General features: G+C 43.0%; 1 protein-coding gene across 1 annotated transcript in view; it reads right to left on the bottom strand.

The window, feature by feature from the left end:
• Positions 1-277: 277 nt before the first annotated feature.
• Positions 278-25,459, bottom strand: part of TOP1 (DNA topoisomerase I) — a 66,856-nt gene continuing 41,674 nt past the window's right edge. Inside the window, exons 5-21 of the mRNA XM_027472938.3 lie at positions 25,394-25,452; positions 22,594-22,689; positions 21,240-21,315; positions 20,127-20,224; positions 16,289-16,404; positions 12,853-12,974; positions 12,037-12,159; positions 10,336-10,523; positions 9,626-9,770; positions 8,409-8,552; positions 7,075-7,260; positions 5,819-5,887; positions 5,052-5,166; positions 4,189-4,316; positions 3,038-3,132; positions 2,107-2,256; positions 278-1,713 (exon numbers count right to left, since the gene is read on the bottom strand). Of these exons, the coding sequence (XP_027328739.1) occupies positions 1,611-1,713; positions 2,107-2,256; positions 3,038-3,132; positions 4,189-4,316; positions 5,052-5,166; positions 5,819-5,887; positions 7,075-7,260; positions 8,409-8,552; positions 9,626-9,770; positions 10,336-10,523; positions 12,037-12,159; positions 12,853-12,974; positions 16,289-16,404; positions 20,127-20,224; positions 21,240-21,315; positions 22,594-22,689; positions 25,394-25,452 (2,013 nt within the window). The 3' untranslated portion in view covers positions 278-1,610. The remainder of the gene's footprint in view (positions 1,714-2,106; positions 2,257-3,037; positions 3,133-4,188; positions 4,317-5,051; positions 5,167-5,818; positions 5,888-7,074; positions 7,261-8,408; positions 8,553-9,625; positions 9,771-10,335; positions 10,524-12,036; positions 12,160-12,852; positions 12,975-16,288; positions 16,405-20,126; positions 20,225-21,239; positions 21,316-22,593; positions 22,690-25,393; positions 25,453-25,459) is intronic.

Raw genomic sequence — 25,459 nt, 5'->3', positions numbered from 1 at the left:
ACACACAGCTCATCCCTGGTGGAGACACGTCACTTGGTCCCTCCCCACGCACCTTGCCATGCGCTCAGCATCCTCCCTGCAGCCCTGGTGGGATGAGCGAGGCTCCAGGGCATCACCGTGGAGGCAGCAGCCGCTCTACGGGGCTGCAGGGACAGGGGCTCAGCCCCATTTTTGGGACCATCCAGCGTGGCATCAAGCCTGACAGCCCCCCAAGCTAGGGGCAGGACAGGGGACCTCGGCCCAGGGCCTGAGGTGAAAGAACACACGGACGCCAACACTCAGTTAAGTTGTAGGAATTTATTTTAAATAACCTACAGTTGATTAAAAGGGAATTCATGATAAAAATAGAAGATACTTGTTGAGGAAAGGCTGCAGGAAATGGTCTTCGCACACACACTACGCTAACAATGCCTCTAAAACTAATGATTATAGCAAAAAAAGGTTTCACATTAAAATTCTGCTTTTTAATTTTTTAAAATTTTTTTACACAATTACAAAAGAAAAAAATAAAAGCCCTAAAATCTTAATTATTTTCCTTTTTTTTTTTGGACCGATGCTCATTTCCCTCGAAATTTATTGACCTGTGAAACTTCTTTTTACACAATAAAATCTTTCAAGTAAAAGAGGGGAGTGGGGCTTAGAAAAAAAGGGGGAAAAAGGTAAAACAGTCTGACAAACCTAAAAAGTAGATATTCTTGAAGTGTACAGAGCGTGCTCAGAACAAAGGGTGATAGGAATGTCATTTGTTGCAGATTTCACTTGTCCTCAGATTTCACACACATCTCCCTATCACGCGGCCCCCCCCACCCGCTCCCCCAATCTACACGATCTTTAAGATCAAGAAAAGACAGTTTAAATATTTTAAAATAATTAAAAGAAATAAAAATTCACATTTAAAAAAAAAAGGAACACTCAAAAGTCAGGAGGCCGATTTCCCATCACGCTTTGCTTTGAACAAATGCGGTGGATATTTGGAATTCATGTTCCGATGCCACGACTGTTTCAAGTGACAATTTAAAAAAAAATTGGGTATTTCCATGACTGTTAGTGACAGCTGTAACAGGTGCGTTGGGTTTCTTACATTTTGTTTTTTTGTTTTTTTTTTGTTAAATTCTGAAATGGGGCGGGAGGGGGAGGGGAAGGGCAGGGGTTAAGGAGTCCATTTTCTATTAAAATATAGAAGTTATTGCAAAACCCTAACTGTAAAAACGCACCAATATAATTGGATTTTGTATACAGTAGCTAAAGATTCCCACGCTCTCAGTGTGATGGTGAATTTGCCTGGCGGAAGGTTGACAAATCCCCCATCCACTTGCTCTGCCTCAAGAGAAAAACCACACAAACCAGACAGCTAGAATTTGGATCTCTGAAACATTTTTAAATAAGTTGTCCATAGGACAACTGGCTCAGCTCCTTTAGGATATTTCCAGGTTATGCTTTCTACAAGATGTTGGCTGTTTTATCTGATGCTCACTTGCCCCTTTCCTCCCCCTTCCCCAGTATATCCAAGGACAAGTAAGGCTCACAGTTTATCAATCTTCCTAAAAACCAGGCTACTCCCCCTTTTTTTTTTTTCTTTCCCCCATAACATTCAGCTCATTAAAAACAGGTTAAAACTCATAGTCTTCCTCTGCCATGTCGATAGCCCAGGCGAATTTCTCTCGCTGGGTTTTGTTATATATCTTCTCTATAGGAATTCCCCACTTCTTACACCTGCAGAAGAGGAGATGCTGTTAGAGTGAGCACAACACAGGCTCCCAACCCCTCGTGGCGCAGCAGAGCTGCTCTGCTTCCCCCCCAGCACCTTCCTAGCTCTGCTTCACTGCGAGGCAAACCGCCCAGCTGAGCAGGAGCAGCCTCCCAGCAGCACACCCTGCAGCTTCACTGACCCACCACCTCCCAGTGCAGTGCTGGCACGTGGCAGCTGCCCCAAGAAATTCGTTTAAAGCTTCCCCAAACCATTTTAGCATGTAAGGGAAGGCCAGAGAGGTCTGTCTCTCTGTGCATGGGGGCACTGCTCTCAGCCACAGCCCTTGTCTCCCACCTGTGGGACTGCACACAGGGGAAGGAGCGGTTCCCTCCAGCACCGCCCAGGGCAGAACTTACCAAGCAACAGAGATCCTGGGATCCAGATAGTTGAGTTTGGAGGTGCCCAAGGCAATCTGCTTGTTCTCCTCCCTATCTGTAGCCTGAACCTCCAGCTTCATCAGCTGCTCCTCAATCCTCTGCACTGCTTTCTTCTTGCTCTCCACTGTCCTGGGGTGAGGGAGGAAAAATATTTAATACCTGATGCCCTACTGGGCTTTAGACAGCAGCGCTGCAGGAAGGCAAAGGGACCCTGCTCAAGGTAAGCAATGCCACCAGCCTCAAAAGGCAGTTGTGTCAGCAAAGATAGTGACACAAAACAATCAGCACATGCAATTAAGAACAGATGTTTTCAAAGAGGCAGCGCAGAAATCCTAAGCAGCAGTTTTGCTTTAAAGGGTTGGAAGCAACAGCCTCAACTATACTGACACTACGCCCGCTTTAAACCCAGCCCAACTTTCCCTCTCTAAAAGTCACACAGAGATTCTGCCTTCAGAACTCCCTTTAACTCAGGACCCCTGTGACTATTCCACAGAGCGCGCACAATATCTGCACTGTGAGCTTCCAACAGAGCAGAGCAGGATCCAGGAAAGTGCATTTGCAAGTGGGTAACTCCTGGCTCCCCTTAAAGATGGCAATGTTGCACGCTCGATCCATTACTTTGCTTGGTCCTGGGCAGCAGGGTGGCTACTGTGGCACTGGCGGGTGCTCAGGGACACAGTGCAGACTAACGCTAGTGGCCACATCAGGAACCGTGGTGTCAGGACACCCTATGCTCCTCAGCTTGAAGGCCATTTCTTCATGCACAGAAGAAAGAGGGGACAAGAAAGCTTGAGAAAGTCTTCCCAGATCTCCCGGATCACAGGCTGGGGAAACAGAACACAGGGCTGAAACACCCATTGGGAGCTCAAAGTACTGGGAGCATTGCACAGCCTCGTAACACCAGCCTTACTTTTTAGACTTCTCATCCCTCCGGACCTTGGCATCAGCTTTGGCGCTTTTCAGTTCTCTCCTGGCATCAGCTAACTGCTCCTTCTTGGCATCGATCTAGGAGAGGCAAAACCAGAGGGCAGCACTGTGAACAAGCTGCAGACAACTGTGGCGGTCACCCCTGGACAGCATGACCAAGGGAGTGAGTTTGTGAGCACTGTCAGAATTTATCAGCGCTCAGACCCAGTTCTGCAGCACAATTGAGTGCCTAGCCTTTCAGTTTGCTGCAAGTCCTATCATGGTGAAAAGTTCCCCTCAGAAAACAGGGCCCTAGTATTGTGTTCCCCCAAAACAGGGCCAAAGACAAGGTGGTGCTGACAGAAAGCTACTGGAAGCTTTCTCACACAGCTACACCCAAGTGTGTCTCCAGCGTGTCCCACCAGTACCAGCTCTGATGGCACCACAGAAGGATGATCCTTGTTCCCTCAGCAGGGATGGGTTCTTGCCATCAAATCCTACAGGCTGAAAACTGTTAAGGCTTCAGGCAGCTCTCCTCTGGTAAGTTCAGAATTCAGGGAGATTTAGCATTTTTCAGCCCCTTCAACCACTCCCCAGGCTCTAAGATCTAGGGTGAAGGCAGCCATGTTAGGTGTTACAGAAGCAGGGGTCACTGCAGTGCCAAACCAGAAGTCCTTATGTGAAGGTTATTCTAACACCAGACCAGGAACAGACCTAACCCCTTTGGACCTCATGGCCTTCACCAGAAACAATCTGCAAAGGAAGAGGTCAGGTCAGAGGGGCGTAACGCGCCACGTACACAGCCTGCACTGACAGGGGGCTGGGATTCACGCAGTAGGAACAAATGTCCACTCTGGGCCATTTAGGGGACGCAGATCAGAGCTGGGCTGCTGCCCTGAAATTTTGATGGCAGCAGAACACAGCTATGTGATGAAGGGCAGATAAAGGGTCCGGTCTTGGTCTTTACAAGTAAAAGATGCCTAACTAAAGTGTGGTCCTTTCAGCTCAATATTGTGCTTCTAGAGTCTGCCTCTTCCAGCAGGCCCATCTCTGATGCAACACTAATCATTTCCTGACAGGGGAGAGCAGGCTCTGCTTCCATTTTTCCCCATCTGAAAGGAAACATGACTTGTGAGATGCAGCAACTCAGAGTACCTTGCTCTGAAGGTTCATCATGGACTTCTCGAAGGTCTTCGGCGGAGCCCTCTGGTGGTTACACAAAATGGCAACCGCTCTGTTGGCACGGTTATAGGAAAGGATCTTCGCTGGGATGTTATCATCCGCTGCAAAGTACAAGAAAGTGGTGAACAACCGGTATTCTCCAGGGCCAAGGAGTCCCAGCCAGCACCCCACCACCCCTGCAAGCGCACAGTCACTGCAGAAGTGACCTCGCTCTCCGATGGAACCGTCTCAACACGCCTCTAACCACAGTGCTAAGAGCCTGATCATTTCCATCCCAAACCCTAACTTTCTGTGCTGGTTCCATCAATAGCAACAAAGACATCTGCCACTCAGGAGGCAGGGGAAGCACATCCATGCTCAGAGTGAGAAGAGGGCAGCATGACCATAGTGCTCAAGATGCTGTTGGACTTCAGTTTCCTCCAAATGTGTCCATTTCGTAAAGCTGTTGAAGTGCAAGTGAGCTGTGCTCAGCATAGCTTGGTTAATGAGCAACCAAGAAACACTGGGCTGTTGCAGATGTATCTGCCTTGCCTGCCACATACAGCCTTTTACAGCTAAGAGGAAACAAGTGAAAGATTTGGTAAAAGCCAGGCATATCTTGGCAGGCGAACCACAGTATGCTCACAGATGAGCTTTGCACTGCCCCAGTGCTGGGCTACTCAGCTACCCCAAAAAGATTGGCAGCAGATTTTTGGTCAGACTTCAGCTGTTTGACATTTACACTGGGAGAACTGCAACCAGGCGGTGATATGCAGATAGAAGGTTAAGCTGAGGAAGGCAGGTCTGGATTGCACAATGGGAGCTGTTCTCCTCACAGTTGCAAGGACAGGACTTACGATTAGTGAGCTCCTTGAGCTGCTGCTGTAGCGTGATGGAGGCGTTGTAAGTACGGAATACCTTGGCTGTCAGTCCCTCCATAAGGTCTTGAAGATGTTTATTTAAGATACTGGTCTAAAGAAGCAGAAAAAAGATGACAGCATTAGAATTGACTTCAGTTGTGAAACCTCTGGACACACTGCTAATGAAGACACACGGTTCACAGCCAAAACCTAACTAGGGGACTCAGACCTGACACCCAATGGCCAAAACTTCACTGAAACCCCAGGAAAAGTGAATAAAGAACCAGCAAGTATTAGACCAGGATCAAGTATCATAAACAGTCAAATTTTCTTCATTGTGGAGGTTTTGGCTCCCAGTAGATAGGGACATGCCTGTCCCATCCCAGGGAAGGTACTTAAACCACCACAGTGCTCCCACAGTGCCAAATGTGCAATCAGGGATGGCATTTGAAAATCTGTCAACTCACAATCATCTTTTCTGAATTTTGAAAAAACCTTCCCATGTCAGAGCCAGCCAAGCTCCACAGGGCCAAAGCCCATCAGTTCAGGAACCTGCACGCACAGTGAGCAATACAGACACCAGATTGAGAGAGACTCTCACTCAGGTGTGTGTCTTTCACTCAGGTCACCCAGGACAGCTCTGAAATAAAAGAGAAACAAAACCTGCCACTGAAACCATTTTTGGAACAGAGCAGCTGTTATTGCCTGGTGCGGAGTGAGCCTGGTGCTCTACCACCATTCCTCACCAGTAACTACGTGCTTACATTGAGGCGGTCGAAGAGGTCATCCTCAGGCTGCTTGTTCTCCATGAACAACTGGAGATTCTTAAAAACCTGCAAGAAGACAAAACGTTCATGTTAAGGCACTGGGACTGAACAGTGCTGGGTAGAAGCAACACTGCCGAGACACCACTTAAACTGTTTTCAGGCAACACCGATGATGCTGGACATTACTTCCCAATGGGCAAAGGCCAATCTCTTAAGACACTTGTGTTTAAAGTTCTTCCCCAGTGATCCTGAGTCCTGAGCGTTTGATGTCCTTTATGCTCATTCTTTAGATCCATATTTCAGAAGACTCGACTCTGCTCTGGCTTAGCTACCTAACAGAGAAAGAGACTCCAAAACTACCACTTACTCCCCTCACTCTCCATGATTATTCCGACCAAAGAGACCCCTGAGCAATTTCCCATGGAGTTCAAGCTACCAAAACGCAGCCCTTCTCATTACTGTATTAAATGTTTCATACAAGTCCATCCCAAACAAGTCTCACTGGGGCAGAGAAATAATCAAAACCTTTTTGATTACACAGAGACCACAAATCCCAGCTCTGCGTACTCCAAATCCCTAGTATAGATACCTTATGCAGAAAGATTTCTAGTTCCAAAATAATCAATTCCCCATTACAAGCATTAAAGAAAAGACACCAAGAGAGATCAACGCTAAATAAATTTAAACTTAAAAATGTTTTTTTTTTTTTTTCTTTAAACAAAGAAATAAGAATTCTAGATTCCTATAGCACTATAGTTTATCTCCCCCCCCCGGCATTTCATTTGCCAAGAGGTTGACACTTCTGGCTCTTTGTCATTACAATTACCACAGTATTGCACATGTGTTATCTAACATGCTGTGCTAACTGCAGAGGTGTGGGTGAGGTGAGAAGCCTGGTTATACCCACAAAAGCAGCCTTTTTGGACAGTGCCCTCCAGTTCACGTTGCTTTATGGGGATTTGTTCTGGAATAATGGCAAAATCGCAACAGATTAGTAATTGGTGGGTGACGGGAATAAAGAAAATGACACTATCTAAGAAAGAAGTCTTGGTTGGTAGGTACCCATGTACACAGACCAGAAGTATCAGTGCGTAAGCCTTCTCCCTTTCCAAGGCACAACCAGTAAGAAGGGAGGGACATTAACTGACTTGCCTTCTGACCAGTGACAAAGTACTCTCTTATTGCCACTAAGACTGCGTTGACCAGATTTTTCTGCATTTCAGACTGTGTATGTGTTCGTGGAGGTGCCTTACCCTCTTCTCCACAGGGACTTTGTTGTAGTATCGGATGGAGTCTTTTCCGAGGAAGTCAAACTCAACCACGTATTCCTGGCCATCCAGTTCAGGATGCAGCTTGATATGTTCTACTCTCAGAGAGCAGCAGCCCACGGTGTCAGCTGTCTCTCCTTCTTCTTTTTCATTTCCAGCTCTCAGAGCAAGCTGCATTTACACCAAGACAAGCGAGGTAAGCATTTCAGACTATCTCAGTCGTGGATAGATACTAGAAACTTTCAGACATGGGCCTACAAATCAGGGGTGCCCACAGTAGAAGAGGGAGAAATATGCTTTTGAAGGGACAAAACAAAATTCTCTGAAACTCCCTAGGTTGCCTTTAAATATTTTAACTAACCCTACACTAACGCCAAAAGTCTTTTATCAATCTACCAAATTACCTTCGTTTTAAAATGGAAGATTAAAGCAAGATGTTTTACCAGCTTTCTCACATTAACTAACTCAAATTATAAGGTAGTTCTGATCAACTAACAAAGTTCATTTCAAAATGTTTGGTGTTTTTTAAAATATTAGACTGACTTCCAAGTGAATTCAACCTGATACAAAATCAGAAAGTTCATTAGGTATACATCTTACTCTTCACAGTATGCTAAAGAAACACATTTTAAACAACATACATGACACTTTCTTCAGGGTACTTAAGTAATCTAAAAGCTACATTTGGCTGCATAAAAATATGTTGTAACTGTAGTGGCTAAACCAATTTCTGATTTTTGAAGAAAACCTTAAGCATTCGTATGAAACCACAATTATTCAAATCAAAGTTCCCCTATTTACATCAAACCATTCTGAACACAAACCGTTAATTTGGTTGGTCAAAATCAAACATAGCAGGGCAACAGCTCTGTGGGAGCTGGCTTCAAATAGTGTTAAGTCAATCAATACAACTTCAGTTTTCTTTATTCTGCAGTGTGAAACTGAGCATAATTATGAAACCTCGTGACTATGAGGTGACCAAGTAGCAGAACTCCCAGCAGGAAAACTGAAACAGCTGGAGACAAAAGGTCCACACAAAGTTCCCAGTAATCCAACTGGGAGATTCTGGAACCCAGCTGTGAATTTTGAGCTAAAACAATGCTGCCTGAAATAGCCATAGGCAGTACAATAGTTTATTGCTCTTGATTTCCAGGTAATGGGAAGGAAAAGCAGAGGGGTGGGATTCCTGCCCACCAGGAAGTCTCAGGATACCTTAGTAACTGGGCTCAATTCTGCTTTAGGAACAGACACACAGCAGTCGTGAGTATTCCTAATAGGACAGGAAAGGTAGGAGGAGTGCGCTGGGGAGCGAGCCTTACTTTATCAATGAAGTACAGTGCCACAGCTCTCTGCCGTACTTTCATCTCTTTGGATTTCCAATCTTCTCTATATTGATTTCGGATTTTATCTACACACTTCTTCAACCTCCGAGCTGTCTCGTACTTCTGCCAGTCCTTCTCACCCTGCAGAGAAAGTTGGAATACAGTCAGCATCAGAAAGCAGGCAGAGGACCAGTTCCAATCTGCCTCTCAAGGTTTCACAAGTATGAGTGGCAAATGGTCTCACTGCACAAAAGCACTGAGACTTTACTGCTAAAACAGCTCAGCTCCAAACTATGCTGCCAGGCAGCTGTAAGCAATTCAGATTTCCATGATATGAAATGCTTGAACGGAAGCAACTATAGAGACACAAGGAGACATTATGTCTTCCGTGCTTCTCAGTATATAAATGGTTTCCTCTGCTCTATTCAGATAACGCTTAGATTCTTTCATCTGTTTAATTAAATACCCATAAAACATACAAGCAACACCACCAGCTCAGTTCATCAGTATTATTATATGTTCAAGTCATGGCAAAAAGAAGACGTAAATTAACAAGGAACAGATTTCCCTCACACTTGTAGGACAAACTCCTCCTTTCCAATACAGGAAAAAAAATCTCTTAAAAAAATGATTTCATGAGAAGAACTTAAATTCTATCCCCAAAACTGGGGACTACTTATCTTTCAACAGGCTCGTCATTTCTTTTATGGAACTGATCCATTGTCCACTTATTTGCTCCCACAGCAGGGTTTGCTTTCCTTCAGCCATGGGCTCCTTATCAGTCTTGTCAGCCAGTAACCTGGCCATGTTTTACATTTCAGAACTGACTAATCACCAGCCCATGGTTAGAATTTCACTACATGATTATTAGGCAGGGGCCAAATCAGGGCCAAAAGTAGATAAAATATTCACCAGAACAAGCCCATTCTTGGGTGAATTACCACCTTTTCAGCTTATAAAGCGTAAAGGATTCCTACAAGGAATGACACAATATTGCTTTTCAATAGGTATAGAGTTTTCAGATTTCATCTCTCTTGTGCAGCAGTTGCATTCTATTTTTTCAAGGCAGAACAGAAGCACGTGTACTTTCATATGAATTCAATCAGCACAGGATGAAATAGCAAGATACTTACTTCCTATCACTCTCCTAGCCAACAGCTACATTTGCTTCATGACCAGTGTTTTCTTAGTATTATTATTAACTAAATCTGTACCTTAATTCTTGAGCTGGGGTTCAACATGATGTATTTGATAGAGCCTTGGATGTTCTCAGTCCACGACACTAGCCAGGTAACCTTGTTATCATGCCGAACCTCCTTCCATTTGTGTCCTGGTGGAGGGGGAGGAATCTTGGAATCCCTGCACAGAGTTAAGAGGACAACAAAAAAAGCTATTTAAAGAGATTTTTAAGCCTCAAAATTGAGAGAAGTAATGAATACCATCACACGAAGAAAGCACAGGTAAAGAAACCAAGGCAAAGTAATTACAAATTTCAACAAGTGGGAAATCAAGTGAATCACAGTAGCAAAAGATCAAGTGTAATTGCTATCAGTGGGAACACACTCCTAGGACCAACTTTGATTTGTGGACACTACAATAGTGAAGATGCTTAGGACCAAAGAGAAGGCCACCAAACTCTAGCCTTTAACAAAGCAGAACAACCTACTTAGCAGAAAATTAATTTTAGGTATTTGCAGCAGGAAAGAATGTTTAAACACACAAGGACGAGGAAGAAAATGTGTCGACAAAGTTCTAAATGAAGCTTGTGATAATCTTGTTCAGTCTCTGCTTGTATGACGCAGTTTCTTATCTACGTAAGTCTAAGATAAGCAGCATGTGTATCTCTACATGCTTGCACAGGAACCCCTACCGGATTTTAGAAAAGAAGCTATCCTAACCAGAAAGCAAAGCACCCAGTGCTTACTTGCTGCAGTTAATGATGATATCTTCTGGCATGATACGTCTCTTCAACATGCCCATCTTGGGATGGTTCCCACGACCTCGGAAGAGACCTGGAGGTTCAATCTTAAAGTTCGCAATCCTCTCTTTGTGGTTGTCCATCACACAGTAACCATATTCCTTCAATAGCCGCTCATTTTCCTCTTTGATTTTCTGGAAAAAGCCAAAAGCAAAGATGAAGTACTATGCCCAGCACCACACATCTCTACATAATAAGACTGAATAATTTTGATATTTGCACTCCAGTAACACCGAAGACCAACTCAAAGCCAGACTCCAGTTGTGCCAAGTGCTGGACCAACACACAGGGCAGCAGACTGCTCAGGTAAGCATTCATAAGCAGGTAAGCAAGACAAGCAGGAAAAAAAAGAAAGAATGTACAAAAAGCCCTCCTAAAATCTGTATTTGAGTGGAACAGATTAATATTTATCTTCACCAGCCCTACTTTGCCACAACAGAAGCATTTACCTCCACCACATACCACATCTACAAAGGCCATTTACCACAGTACTGCTGGTTTATAATCTCTATTCAGCCCCAGAACAAGCACGTGACATCCACTGGACTTTACATCTTGTTGTTTATATAGGGGAAAAAAAAAGTTTTCTGTGTCTGAACTCAGCATCAGAAAGCAGGCAGAGGAATGTCTCCAGTCTGCTGCTAAAAGCATGTGAAGTCTGTGTCAGCAAATGGTCTCAAAGGCAGAACATGGCCTCCTAAGATCACGCTGAGATTTCACTGCATACTTCTGTGCTTGAACTCTAATAACATGGAAGGAAAAGTAGCAAAAAATAAGAACATCTCAGCCCAAAATAAACTATCTGTCCCATGGACAGCACTGGTGCACAAGCTAAGAAATTTAACAGTAAAAGCCACTTTTCTCCACTTCAATAGTTACTGTGAGTGGGAATGGGGAAAGGCTCCCCCATGTATATCAAATTGATACAGCAATATGACATGGGCTCTCTACTTTGGCAAGACTCCTGACCCCAAAGACTGTAATTCCAAGCCACCAGGCCCCACAATTCAAGGAGAATTACTGTAGTGTTGGAAAGGATCAAGTGAGAATTTGGGGCCAGTTTCCAACTTTTATTGTAGTAAGTTTTATGCAGTACATTTCATTCATTCAAAATCTACTTTTTTGCCCACAAGCCACTGCAGCCATGCTACTGAAAATAAAATTCCATTTTTGATTACAAAACTGCATTAAGTGGAGACCAAATTTAAAATATTTTTTTCTCAATATATCTTACTCACTACTATGCCACTATTGTTGCAGCATCCATTTCACTATCCTCCATTTTGCCCTTCAGACCTAAGGAACTCTTAAAATAAAAATCTATCCTTACCTGAGCAGACACTACTGGCTAGGGACCAAGGGTCCCATCAAACATAACACATCTTATTCTCTTTATTTACCTAAGCAGGGTCAGGAGCCTTAACCCTGATCAATATCATTTTAAGTCAGGATGAAGGTTCAGCTGCAAACACAGTGCTTTACACTACTTCAGCTGCAGAGTGAAGATTTCTACAATTACATGAATGTAATAGTGTGAAAGCTAGTAAACACTGACTTATAAATGGCAAGGCAGGCAGAGAACAATTACACTAAGGTGTTTACAAGCCAGCTAAGCATCAAGAATTCTCCTAGAATTCCCTCTGGTACCTGTTTCTCCTCCTTGGACATCTGTTTCCTAGCTTCCGACTGAGCTTTGAAATACTGGCTCATGTGGGTGAAGTCACACTTGCTGAGGTTGGTGATAGTGCTCTTCTCTTCAGAGGTCATTTCCTTGCAGAAAGAAAAGTAGTGCTTTACATTTTCATACACGTATAATAGAGCTTACCCTACCCGTGACAGCTTAAATGGAGACAATGCATGGGTTCTCACAGTAATCCCCCAAGAATCCCTAAATTCTTGTACATGCTGACTCCAGCTAAGGTCAAAGAGCAAAGGACAAGGAACAGGGTGTATGCAATGTGTGGCCTCATCTCTGCAAGCACTGGGCAATGCTGTAGCACCTTGCAAAGCGCTCTCAATTAACAGGGGCTGGCACCGTTGAGGGAGTAAAATCCAGTAACCCATCTGGGAGAACTGGGACATCTAATCTAAAGGGTTGACCTTGTGGCTGGTAGGTTCACTGAGGAAGGTCTGACTTTTAGGTCTTTGGAAAGGGCTTCCTTCTGCTGTAAGGAAGGCCCTTCAAAGCATTTAATGGTCAGATCAGCTATAACCCATCACGCAACAGGCAAATTCGGTTTGGAAAATTCTGACATTCAGTTTAGAAACATCTTAGGGCCTTTCTTCCTGGAGAAGCTACAGGACTAACTGGAAACCTCATGGCTAAGGCCTGAGGCAACTTGCAGTTGCCACAAGCGAGCTCTCCTAGGCAGGACCCCAGGACAGCAGCCTCTGTTCACTGCCTAGCAGTGAGGAGACACCAGCCACGCCTGCAGTCACCACAGCCCCAGACTACCTGCATACCTTTCTCCAGTCTTTGAAAAAGTTTTTCCTGAAGATCTCCTTCGTAGTGTATTCGTGATCAAGCATTTTTGCAAAGAATGTGGCAACTTCTTCTGCTTTGGTGCTCAGCTTCATGACTTTACCTACGAAGAAAGGTTGTATTTTTAAAGCACGTGGTAAAATTAGGAACGGAAGACAGAAAGAAGCTACAGTAACTCCCTTAAAGAACAGCATACTTTTACCACTCCGAAGTTTTTCACAGAAGTGTTATGTAGTACTGCAAATTGGATGGGCAAAAGAAACAGAGGAACACGCTTGGTCAACCTACCATCAAAGATTTTGAAAAAAAGTTCTCTCTGGAAGTTAAACATTATAAAAAAAGCAATAACAGTCTGATGTGAGGTCTGAGAGACGCAGGGCAGGAAGGGGAAAAGGCCTCTTGCAGGAAACCCTGTGCTGAGCCATCGCTGTGGTGTGTATGCTCCTGGGGAGATACTGCTGTTTGAAGTGGAAGAGGCAAGGAATTTCATTAAAATTCATATTCCGGCACTCAGACATATGGGAAATACAGGCTCTGTATTCCTCTCCTACCCACAGACAGACATGCTTTGGAACACCCCTTCTAGCCTTTAGCTATTTCTAGCCAGGAAGAGCCCTTCCTATATATACACACCACAAATAGGCTGGAAAGCGATGCCAAATATTTAATTCCCCTTCGTTACAGGGAAATGTGTCAGGATTCTGCTAATAGCCTGAGTCCCTCACTGTGGGAATGCATCCCTCTGTCTCCAAATCAGGCTCAAAAGATAGTCGTTTTTGAGACAGACTGAGCTTTGAGTGAGCAGGAAGGTCACATTTCAGCTTATCTGCAAGACTGCAGTACAGACTGAAAGTGCTGCAAGGAAAAAGACTAGGACACAAGGGAGCAGAGGCTGCTGCAACACCGGAGCTGTTGATTCAACAACATCTAACGTTCCTATTGAGCGTCTTTTCAGTCCAGATTGCATTCCTGACAACATGTGAGTGAACCCCGTGAAGGACTTTGCATGCAACTCACATCTCCAGCTAGCTGCAAGGAATATTTGAAGTCCCCGTGGGCTGGCAGACAGTCAACACCTGGGGATTTTTAATGACTGTTTTACTGCACAAAAGTCAATACAAGAAACACTACTGTTGATTCTGTGCTAGTGGAAAAAAATAGCATGCTTTTGATTTACTCCATGGTTGGAAAAGTTACAGCATCTCTAAAATTAAAGCACAGGAGTTTTCTATAGAGCCTGAAGATCCGTAAAGTCTTGTAAAACAGGGCTTCGGCAAAAAGTCCTCCCAGCGATCTGAGAACATCGCGCAATTAAACAAAACCAACAGAAACTCTGCCAGTTTGTAAGCTGCAACCTAAAATACTACATTTGTTTGCCTACAACAGGAAATGGGGGAAGGGAGAGACAGCAAGGGAAGTGTTTTTTTTTCCAGGCTGCAAGTCTAGCTCGAAAGAGGCTATCAAGTAAGCAACACATTATGGGGCTTAAATGACCAAAGTTGTTCCCAAATTGCTACAGAGTAGTACAGGCTCAGGCATCTTTACCTAACCACTTTAAAACAGATTTCATTGTACACAATTCCCACTTTTAAAAAACTTGGAAAAAGCTCTCAGTGACAGTTCTATATATTTAAAAAACTGATTTATTTCAGAGCCCTGAGCATTAGTTTGCAGTCTTAAAAAACAAAAGTCAGGGAACAACCCAGGGACATAACAGGCAGGAGAGACCACACCGCAGTGACAACCACCACTGCCATCATCTCCGCTGTTATCTTGTCCATCTACAGAAAAACAGCGAGTTCAGGCTGCCTTAAACAGCGAGTTCAAGCCGCCTTTGTGGTACAAGCAGTAGCTCATTAACCCATAGTCACTCAAAAATATAGCCAGGCCCTTAAAGATGGCTTTTGGCATTTCAGGCTCCCCGAGCGCGGTATTGTAAGCACTGACAATAGCCCCACAGTCGTGTTGGATGAAATCAGGGCCAGTCTCGCTGCACTGCAATCACCAGGCACGGGAGGGATTCCTCCAGTGAGCTCTGGCAGCTGGCTGGCCAGCCACAGCGTGATTATTGGACTCTACAAATCATCCTAGGCTAATCTTGAAATTAGACAATGCCTTGTAAGCACAGACAGCTGTCTCAGCAGCTGCTGTGTAAATCAGCCATCTGATGCCCTCCCCCCCTCGGTTTCTCAGGGAAGATGTATGTGATTGCTTTGTTTGCCAGGATCCATCCCCGCCCCTAATTTTTGAGCCTATTGATCAATTCTTGCCATGACAAAGACAGAGGTTGCAACAAATCCCTGTGTTTCTAGGAGGTTTTGTGAAATAGGTGGCAAGATAGAAGCTCATTGCTGCCTGCACGAACGGGATAATTATAGCATAATTCGCCCCTCTTCTTCTCTAGACAGCAGGAGAGATCATATATATTCTTCAGTAGAGGGGGAAGAAATATTTCCAACCTTGCTACAACTTCTTATCAAGCCCTAAGACAGCTAGAGGAAAATGGGCACCCTTGATCATTGTGCTGTTTGCTTTGAGATGGTCTTCAATAGGATGCAGCACGTTTATTTCACTGCCTTGTTGCTGAAAGTGAGTGCCACCTATTTCTCAGTATTTCAGTATGTGTCACGTCACATGAAAATATCGCCTTGCTTCTGGAAGAGTTCCACGCACAGATGTCCCCTTCGCCAAAAATTACATTTTCATCCACTCAAATGCCTCCCACTTAATTTAATCCTGGGCTAATTTGATCCTTCATTTAACATGATCATAGAACTAGAAGGAAACACACGGGTCATCAAGTCCAGTCTCCATCAGGCATCACATCATATAATCCTATCCACATGAGCCTCTAACAACCAGTCAGACCCGGCAGATTAGAACCCCACATCAATTAGTTCTACCATGCACAATAGTAGCTAAATGGGAGCATGACACACACTGGAGGGCTACATCCTTGAGATCAGGCTGACCCCATGCATTCCTGCAACATCCTAACCATTTGTAACAAAACTATCTAGTTTTGTTCCATTAATGCCACTGAACAATCATGAAATTAATTACAGATTATGGAAATTTCAATTCATAATATTGAAGAACACAAAGCAAGCCTAAAGATGACCAGTGACAAAGTAGCTCTAATTATGTACTGTACTGGTTACACAATGCTTCTCTTGGCCATAAGACCCCCTCTCACATTATTAATGAAGCTGACAGATTTACCACAACAGAATGGGAACAAGTTCTTCTCTGTGTCAATTCAGCAGGCTGCTCCCTTTACTTCTACCAACCCGTCCTTTTCTAAGCTGTTGAAGAACTTCTCTTAAACTAACCACTGAAACAAATCCACCTCCTCATCTCCTCAGAAAATTGCAACAACGCCCTGAGAATGCAAGCTGGAATTGCAGATTAACTCACCATCATAGTAGAATTTGACATTCTCAGGCAGAGGTTCATATGGTGGAGCAAACACAGGACCTTTATGCTCTAGGAACTTCCACTTAATTCCTTCAGGGTAGCGCTCTTCTTCCCACCTTCAAGAGAAACATACGAACCAGTATAATTAAGTTCCTAGTCTTCAATTTATTGTTATGTTGGTGTAAGAGTATGCTACAGAAAATTAGAAAGCAGTCATTACTGTACCAGATACTGGCCAAGAACAAATATTCACACTTTTTTTTTTTTAAAACAAAAACAAAAGCACAGCAACATCCACAAACAGAACACCTTGGGTCACAGATATCTGATACAGCATAGTCCTCACCTGCCACTTGCTCCTCCTTTCACAAAGACACAGCTGAAAAAGCTTAGAATTTGAGAAAATGAAGAATTCAGTCTCGTAAAGCATCAAGGATCATGCCAAATTATAGTCAGCTGTGATCTAACATCAGGTCCAGGATGCCTGCTCAGCAAAGCCAAACAACTGTAGTATATTATGCAGCTGCTTTCAGATGTGGACAAGTATCCCATTAAGGGCAGAGATAAAGAAACAGATGTTCGTTTACGACCTAAATGAGAACAAACCTGCTTGGACAAGAAAGACTAAAACCTGCTTTGTCATTTTAAATTCATTGAAATTCTTTGGGTACGAAGAAGTGTTCTTGAAGAAAAGCAGAGTAGCAAAGAAAAAAGCAAACTTGCCTTGGAGCACCTCTATAAAAAGCGTTTTGTAAAGGACACATCAAGCTTCTCGACACAGCAAGGTAGGCGCCACCAATCCCACGTTCCAGCTGAACAAACTCACAGGGTCAGCAATTCCTCTACAGAGGACAGAAAGGAGTCCCACCAGGCCCGCTTCCTCCCCCAGCTCCTGGTGTCCTGTGCCCAGGCCACTGACTCTGTACTCCTTCCCCTCTCCGCTTCTTCCACCATTACCAGAGCATTCCTGCTCCATACAGCTGGCACAGGATCCCCTGCTGAGACAGGCTGTTTTACCTTAGTGATCAATCAACTGCAAGGCCATTAACCTGTCACAGTACTCAGTCTTTGAATTACCCAGACCACTCTGTTGGGCAGCCACGACGATGATACAAGAAGTTTAAACTTCCCCCTCGTGCCAGCCCTATGGAGTAGTTTCCTTCTCAGCTGCTGCTGCACCCAGAAGAAATGCACACGTACTGCAGTGCAGCTCAGGAAGCGTGCTGCACAATTAAATACCTCATTCCTAATGAGATGACATGGCCACTGTACAGAAGATGAGCATTGTTTGCAGAAAAGAGCTTCTGCTAGAAATTACTCAAAATGCTTCAGCAGTCCCTGTATATCGGTAATTTAGGAAGAATAACAACTGTAGGAGATAGTATTTTACTCTAGCTAGAAAGGCACCACCTTTGACTGAAGCACTAGACCTGAATTTTTTCTTTAGGTAAGGTAATTCTAAGGTAATTAGATAGCTGAAGCATACTACGCCTGTTGGGAGGGCTGTAAGGAAACATGAGATCCATACGGTGGTTTCTAAACCCACAACTACCAGAAAGTTTCCCACAAAGAGATCACAAATCATTTTCAGTCCCACCTCCACCTTCTTAAACCTCGTACATAAACATCAAGACAAAAGACAGAAGTGAGCCTCCTGAGTTCAGCCCTTTTTTTGGTCCTCATTTGGTTTTAAACAATAAAAAACCTGCCTGTGGTAGCTCTTGATCCTAGAGCAACGTTCTGCAAATGTTTTGGCAGGAGCAAGGAGAATGGTATCTATCAGGAAAACCACCTTACTAATTTCAGCAGAAACCGTGCCAATCAGTCACACAGGCTCCTTATTTAAACCTCACACCAAATCCAAGAAGGCCAGGGTGACTCAGGAAGGTAGTTTAGGATTGGTTTTCATTTGGAATGAAAACAGAAAATTCTGACAAAAACCAGAATATACCTCAGGGATATGTTATTTCAAGGTAATTAACTTATTTTAACACAAGGTGGGAAAAGTGCTCGTAAGGTGTGCTTCTGGATCTCATATTTCACACTGACAGGGTGTGAAAACGACCTCTAAGAAAGATCTCCACATGGTGATGAACAATGCCAATGCCTTGGGAACGGCTAGCATCAAGCATCCATGTAAGTGAGGATGAAAATGATCAAGGCAGCAAGCACTTGAGGAAGCAGCCAAAAAAAGATATCAGACTTTCAGAAAATTGGCTCAGATGGAACATAAAATGCCCTTAAGAGATGTAATTGAAGTGCAGATGAAACCCTGTCCAGCAGACTTGCTATACAAAGCCACAGATGGATGACACGAACCATCAGCAGAAGGATGCAGTTACCTACTGCCAGGTTTTGCAAAACGTGCTTTCAAAGGCAGTTTTCCCCTCAACAGTAAGCACAAATCTCAGAGCTTAACACGTCTACCCAGAATTGTGCTGCCGAGGCAGATGAGGGGAGAATTGTAAGGCTTTCCAGCACAGCTCTGCTGTTGAAGGATACAGACTACAATAAAAGGGAGCTGTGGTATTAGTTATAGTAAAGTCAGACAGAACCAGCAAGGAGAGCTGACACGAAGTCAAAAAAGACAGATCATTAGGCTTAAAGAGACCTTCAGTGGCTTTCTCTCACTTCAAGTTCCTTCCATGTCAAAGCACATTGAAAATGTGCTGTCAGAGGGACCGAGGAAAAGCAGACCACTAAGAAAAAAAAATCAGAACAGTTACAGGGGAAGGCCTGAAAATGAAATTTCTAAGAAGACAAGTACAAAAAAATACTCAAGTGCTGATTTCTATTTGAGGAAGCTGTAGCAATCAAAGGAATATGCAGACTATGAACACTGCAGAAGGTTTTTTTTTAAAAGGTGAATCAATAATAGAGACAATAAGGGTGTGTGCACGTGCATGCGTACACATGTAAAAGACTGAGCCTGAAAGGATTTAAGGGAATGCCTTTGCAATCCTCTGACACCACAGATCTATTTAGAACTGCCAAATGATCTAAGGAAAGAAAATGCTCATGGAAACAGCTCTGAAAGGTCACAAAAACACATTACAGAAGACTACAGGAGTGAAGAAAACACAAACGCTTTTGAAAACCACATACACAGTAAATCCAGGGAAGTACTAAGGTCTGAACTTCAAAACATACAAGTAATAACTTCAAAACACACAAGTTCCTCAAATCTAGCATTAACAATAGGTTATATTACTGTGGATAGTTAAAAAAATAACCAGCATCTTTCTCATAGAGCACTAGCGTAGGACAACAAACCACGAAGTTCAGATCCATTAGAAAAGGCTCTAAAAATTTAAGTGCCAAATAAAACAATGTCAGTTAGTGATTTTACTTCAGCATCATGGGCAAGAAAGCACTTTCCATTCAAAGCTTATTTTCAAAATTCATTTTCCAAATAGCCCAAGCTTAACTGGCCACTTGACCAGCCTTTATTCTTGTGCCTGAGACAGGACTGGTTTTGAGAGACACACACTTGACATCCAACTTAAACAGCAGGGTGGACACTCAATGTTGTAGCCTTGTGGGCCAGGTTCTGGGCACAAGAACATCAGTAGCTAATCATTATGGGTAGCCTCTATGTTCTACAGATAGAAGCGTTTTTTGTCTTTGGTAGAGCAAAAAAGGGATTTTCACTTCTACTTGAGAGGATGAACATCCTGAATGAGAAGTTTATTTAAAGCTTATCAGAAAAGTAAGCCAATTATTCAGAACAAATCCTCATGAATCAACAAAAAGTCAGATGTGCTTACTCAGTCAGCATGGGAGGTAACAGGGAAAGTGCAGGTGCAGAGGGTAGCAGACATCATCAATATATAGTTACCATTTCCATTTTTGCTCCTCTTCTTTTTTCGGCTTCTTTCTCTTGTCTGCTTCAGGAACTTTCTTATCTTTGCTCTTAGCTTTCTTTGCTTTGCTGTCCTGTAAAATGAGTAAGAAGCTGTTAGAACAAGCTACCACATTCCACTCCTTCCTCTTCTCCCAGGAAAAGGTGCTTTAAAACTAAACAATCATCTCTTGGGATGCATTAGTTTGGCCACAAACAACTGAATTACGGAGGCCTAAATACCTAAGTGTGCTCTTAGACCATCTTCTTAAGTCAAAGTCTACTGCTGGCCCCACTTCAAAGTTTTAAGCCAAATTATTTTGCTATAGCAGTGGGGCATGTTAAGCGCACAAAGCCAGTTATTGTGCCTCACCTGATAAGCAGCAAGTCTGGCCCACAGTAACATGATTGTTCAGTTATAGGAACACCCTCCTGGGCCTGCATGAGTTGTATCTACTCTGGCAAATGCTACAAAGCACAGCTGTAGCACTGTAAGGTGGCTTTTGGGAAGGTATGGTATACGTTCACTATAGAGACACTTCTATTAAAAACTAGAGAACAAACCATGCTACCAGAGGCTGCCTGCAACATGTGCTTCACAGGGGTGTCTTTGCTAGATGCAGCAGCACAGACCTTTAGTCTCAATTTATGGCTAACCTCTCAATGCCAACTCCCTTTCCTAATTTCCATCCTAGGCTTCATCTAAAAGCTGTGTCTTTCTAGCAGCTAATCTAGGTTTCATCTTCTCTGCTTCTGAACTGTGCTACATCATATGTGCAACTACCAGATACTGTTAATAAGGCTCCTCTACCCTCTACAAGCTTCTTAACAGAAAGACTGAACTGCCAAGAACAGGCTGTGAGTTCATATTCCAGAGGCATCTTCTCCATCTCTTGTTTTATGTCTAGGAGAGAAGCTTCTCCTGACTTTATCCATTATGGCACAGACAAGTTAACTCGCACAATCAGCGTGGATCTACCACATGCAGCTTTGTCCCAGGACTGGTCCCTGCCTTTTTTCCCTTGAATCAGATTGTCCCTGCTCTACATAATTCAACCAAATTGTCAGTCTTGCTTTTCTTGCAAGAAATAAGCTTGTCTTCTGCATTACCTCTTCATCCTCTTGTTTCCTTTTCTTTGCTTTCTTTATGTCTTCTGTTTTGATTTTCTTGGGTTTGTACTCAGCACTGTAAGAACAGAGACTAGCTGATGAAAATAATCAACTTTTGCGTATAAAAATAAAAGCATACACATACAAAACTTGTGTGCAAGTTCATAGTATTACTGGCACATTTAATCTCTAATGAACATAATTTTGTGCCCTGCTCTTTCAGAAGGCTGAATAATCCCTATCCAGGAGAACAGCCTACAGAAAACAAACAAACACGGGCTGTTGCTGCAAATAATTGTCCAAAACTTTCAGACTGCTGAAGCACAAATCTTCCTTGAGGAAGAACCCATTCAAGAGCATTAGCAGCCACCCAGTGATTGCATGGGATGGGATAAATCAGCAAAAGCTTAGTGGCATGTTCCCCTCCAACCCGCTGCCCCTCTTCTAGTCATCAGTCTGGGATCTGCCCACAAGGCCCAATTTTTGCATCCCCCACTAGTTTGAACAATAGCAAAATTGACTGCTGGCAAATTCTTAATCTTTCCATTGCAGGCACAAGATGGGAGGTCATGAAAACTTAACAGAAGGCAACAAATGATTACACAAAAGAAAAGATGTCACACCCGTCTCTCTTGGAAACTAAGAACTACCACATAGGAACAGAATGCTGCTATGGTTAAACTCCTCCAGCCCTTTAACTCGAGACCTCTAACAAGGTCACACCATCTGAAAGTTGGACGTACATGGATGGTGACAGATCACAGCACGATGGAGCAGCACTTTTATTTTACTGTGTGGGCTACTATATATCAAACATCATGTGTATTTTTCTTTCGATTTAGACAAACCCTCAGCATAACCCACAACGTATTTAGAACTTTTTAAAAGGGAATCATGTCAAGCAGTGCATGCAAACCTCCTCCCTACCCTGAATAGGCTGACTGCATTTTCTTCCTCTTGAGCAGTTGTTTCCTCATCCAACAGAAGCCACTGCAGCCACTTAGCTAGCATTAATACCTCACTTGTTCAGGTTTAGGCTTTACAGTCTTCATCACTGTCTTTTCTCCATTTACCTTCTGCGTATTTTTCTCTTTATTATTATTATTTACTAACACTGCAGTAATTTCCAACACTCTCTGCAGAGGCAGATAATGGTATTTTTCCATAGACAGCACAAATACTACCCTTGCCCTGCTCATAGAGCTTCTCACAGCATAAGGCAACTGGTCTCAGATCTTCAGTCCCACATCTGAACCAGCACATGCTGAATATCTGATCTCCTACCTGCTCCCTTAGTGTTCTGCTTTTAAAACTAAAGGCAAGCATTCAAGTCACCAGTACCCAGACCACTTACTCATCATCTTCTCGAGGTCTCTTCAGTGGTTTGGAATCCTCTTTAGGAGAAGCATAAAATCCGTCATCATCTGGTTCATCTTTAATACGTGGCGGACTACAAAAAGAAATAAAGGTGGTTCTAAACTTCAAACAGCAAGATTCATAGTAACCAGTACCAACTCAGTTTAAGAAATGATCATCTGCAAAAAAGACACGTCCTTCCAGTTCTGGTCTGGGTTGTCTTCCTCAGACCCCAAACACCTGAGGTGCATTGTTCTCCGAACTTCCACAGAGAGCACAAGGAAAAAGCCTTTCAGCATCTATACATTTGCTATTTCTCAAGCAACGCCAGGATCGATTTCAACAAACAGCTTGGATTTCATTGTTTCTTTGAGGTTCTGAGTAAAAGCAACTGTAGCACTTCTAAAACAAAACTGAAATCCATGCATGTGTGTAGTCACATAGGGACGTTATGTAGTTTCAGCTCAATATCCTTACCGAGCCTGATAAAACTAAAAGATGGTCAAGTAAGTAGAGACTTGAAAGCTATTCTCCTGAATGTTTTGCCAACTAAATATTGAGGCATATGAAAAGCAGAGAAGGAAACAAAGATCTGGCAAAGGTAAATTGATTAGTCTATTTTCACTATCCAAACTGCGGGAAGCAAACAATCCTGTTCCTCTCAAACCACAAATATTAAATTAGGCTCAACGCTTTCAGCCATAATGTCCCCCAGACACCAGTAATAGCAGAAAAATACAGTATGAGTGGGTAGAGAGACTCTCTTTTTAAACAGGCTCATTATTTCTCGATTTCACAGAAGCATTTCACTTATCTTCATAAATAAAAAGACATCACAAAGAGTCCAAAATTACATTTTGAAGCACTTAGTGCTACTCTACTCAGGTACAAAAAGTAACAGTGCCATCTTGGGCTTTCCTATTCATATTCAATCCGAAATTTCTGTATCAAATTGACTCAGTTTCCAAGTCAACACATGCGTTCTGCGATTGGGTGGAGTGGGAGAAAAAAAAGCAGCATTTTGCTTTGTAGATCACAGACAGCAAGAGACATTCTGGAGTCTTATTTTAGCTGGTAATGCGCCCATGAAGCAGAACAAGACAGTTTGCTCTTTCACAGCTGTAAAGCCACTGCAGTGCTGGCAGATGCAACTCAGAGCAAACAGAGCCGTGCTACTGTAAGAAGCCATTTCTGTGGCATCACGTATGATCAACTAAGACACGAGTCTGCAGCACGCAGACAGTTGCAAAACATCTATGGTAAAAGAGATTTGTCCCATTTATTTTCTCTTCCAGGCAGAAACCTAGTAGTACTGTTTATTAAGCTGTTAGGAATTTTATCTATTTTAATACTGAAACATTTCCCAATGTTTTGCAATAGTGGGAAATAAAGCATGAAAATATTAAAAGAAAGGAGCTGTATGAGCAAGCTGAACCTTGACTTGCATTGTTCCCGAGGTTGTAATATTGCTCATCCTACCAAGTCTTAAAGAAGAAAATCAAAACCATCTGAACTTGTAAAAGAATATTTCAGCAGGAGAATAAGAATAATTGCCCTTAGCCAGATCTTGGCCTTCGAGAAGGCACAATAGTGATGATTCCTCCAGGCTTTTTTTTTTTTTTTTTTTTTTTTTTTAAACACAGAAAACACTCAGACCAAAAGAGGGCCCAGTTACTTTGACGTGAGAACATCCAATGTCCCTGACAAGGCTAACACATGCATGAAATTCTGCCAAATGGTAGAGGTTAGAAAGCATTATAAAAATAGTCTCCTACACCATGAAACACCTAAACATCATTGCTTTATTTCCAGAGTATCCTCCAAAAGGCCTGGAGAGGGCGCCTCTTTCCTGTGCCAAGCATAACTACAGAGTCTGCATTTTTAAACAGGAGTAAGAAAATGAAACGGATGAGGGCACATTCAAAATGTGGAAAGAATCACTAACAGGCACTGGCTAGACAGATGCCTTCTCCCAAACTCTCTGCATCCACAGAACATGGTGAGACAAGAAGATTTTTTTTTTAATTATTGGTTTTCTAAGTGGACTCAGAACTGGATATAATTGAAAACACGTCCTGAAAACAGATATGGACACACAGACACACCTATCACATCAGATACATCTCCAGTATGTCAGTGGACCAGATGCACCACCTTAAAAATGTCACTGGTTAAGTGGCAGATATTAGCTGGTCAAATATTAAGAAAAAACATTTTTCTAACAATTACCCACTTCAGGATTTTAATAAAGTTACTCAGTGATGACTGATCCAACACCAAAGTCCAGGAAGCTCTATAAGTAGGAGGAATTCAGCAGACATTAGAATTTTATGAAGGCACCTCATTTTACATAACCATTTCCCTTACCTGGAAAGGCTTTAGCCTCTAGTCACTTACATGAAAGACACTCAAAGGCAACCTAGACTGCCTTTACAAGGTCCCATCTCCAAAAGACTACTCGCAGGATTCGAGTACCCATTTTTACAGCTACAACAGAGATGCTTTCAAGTCCAGCTATCAATTTTTCCATGGTTCAATCTGTTCTCAGCAGAAATCAACTATTTGATACTTGGACAAAGCCATCATGTGCAGGCAGACACCAGGTGTTCAACAGCTCCATCTCTAGTTACTAAGTCAGTGGATCAATTACCAGTTCCCTTAGATGGGAAGGATATATCATCTGAAGGGGTCAAAAGAATTCACAATTTTTTCCCCAAGACCATGTGACAATAGTCAAAACCGAGCAACTAAAAAGCCAAAAATGCTACTTTTTTCAGATCATAGACCTTATTTCTTACCTGGAGAAACCATTTTCCTTTTCCTTCTTTATCTTTATATCGCCAGAAGATGATTTCATCTGAAAA

Source organism: Anas platyrhynchos, chromosome 21 (genome assembly GCF_047663525.1).
Source record: "Anas platyrhynchos isolate ZD024472 breed Pekin duck chromosome 21, IASCAAS_PekinDuck_T2T, whole genome shotgun sequence".
Taxonomy (NCBI): domain Eukaryota; kingdom Metazoa; phylum Chordata; class Aves; order Anseriformes; family Anatidae; genus Anas; species Anas platyrhynchos.
This window is presented reverse-complemented; position numbering and strand designations above follow the sequence as displayed.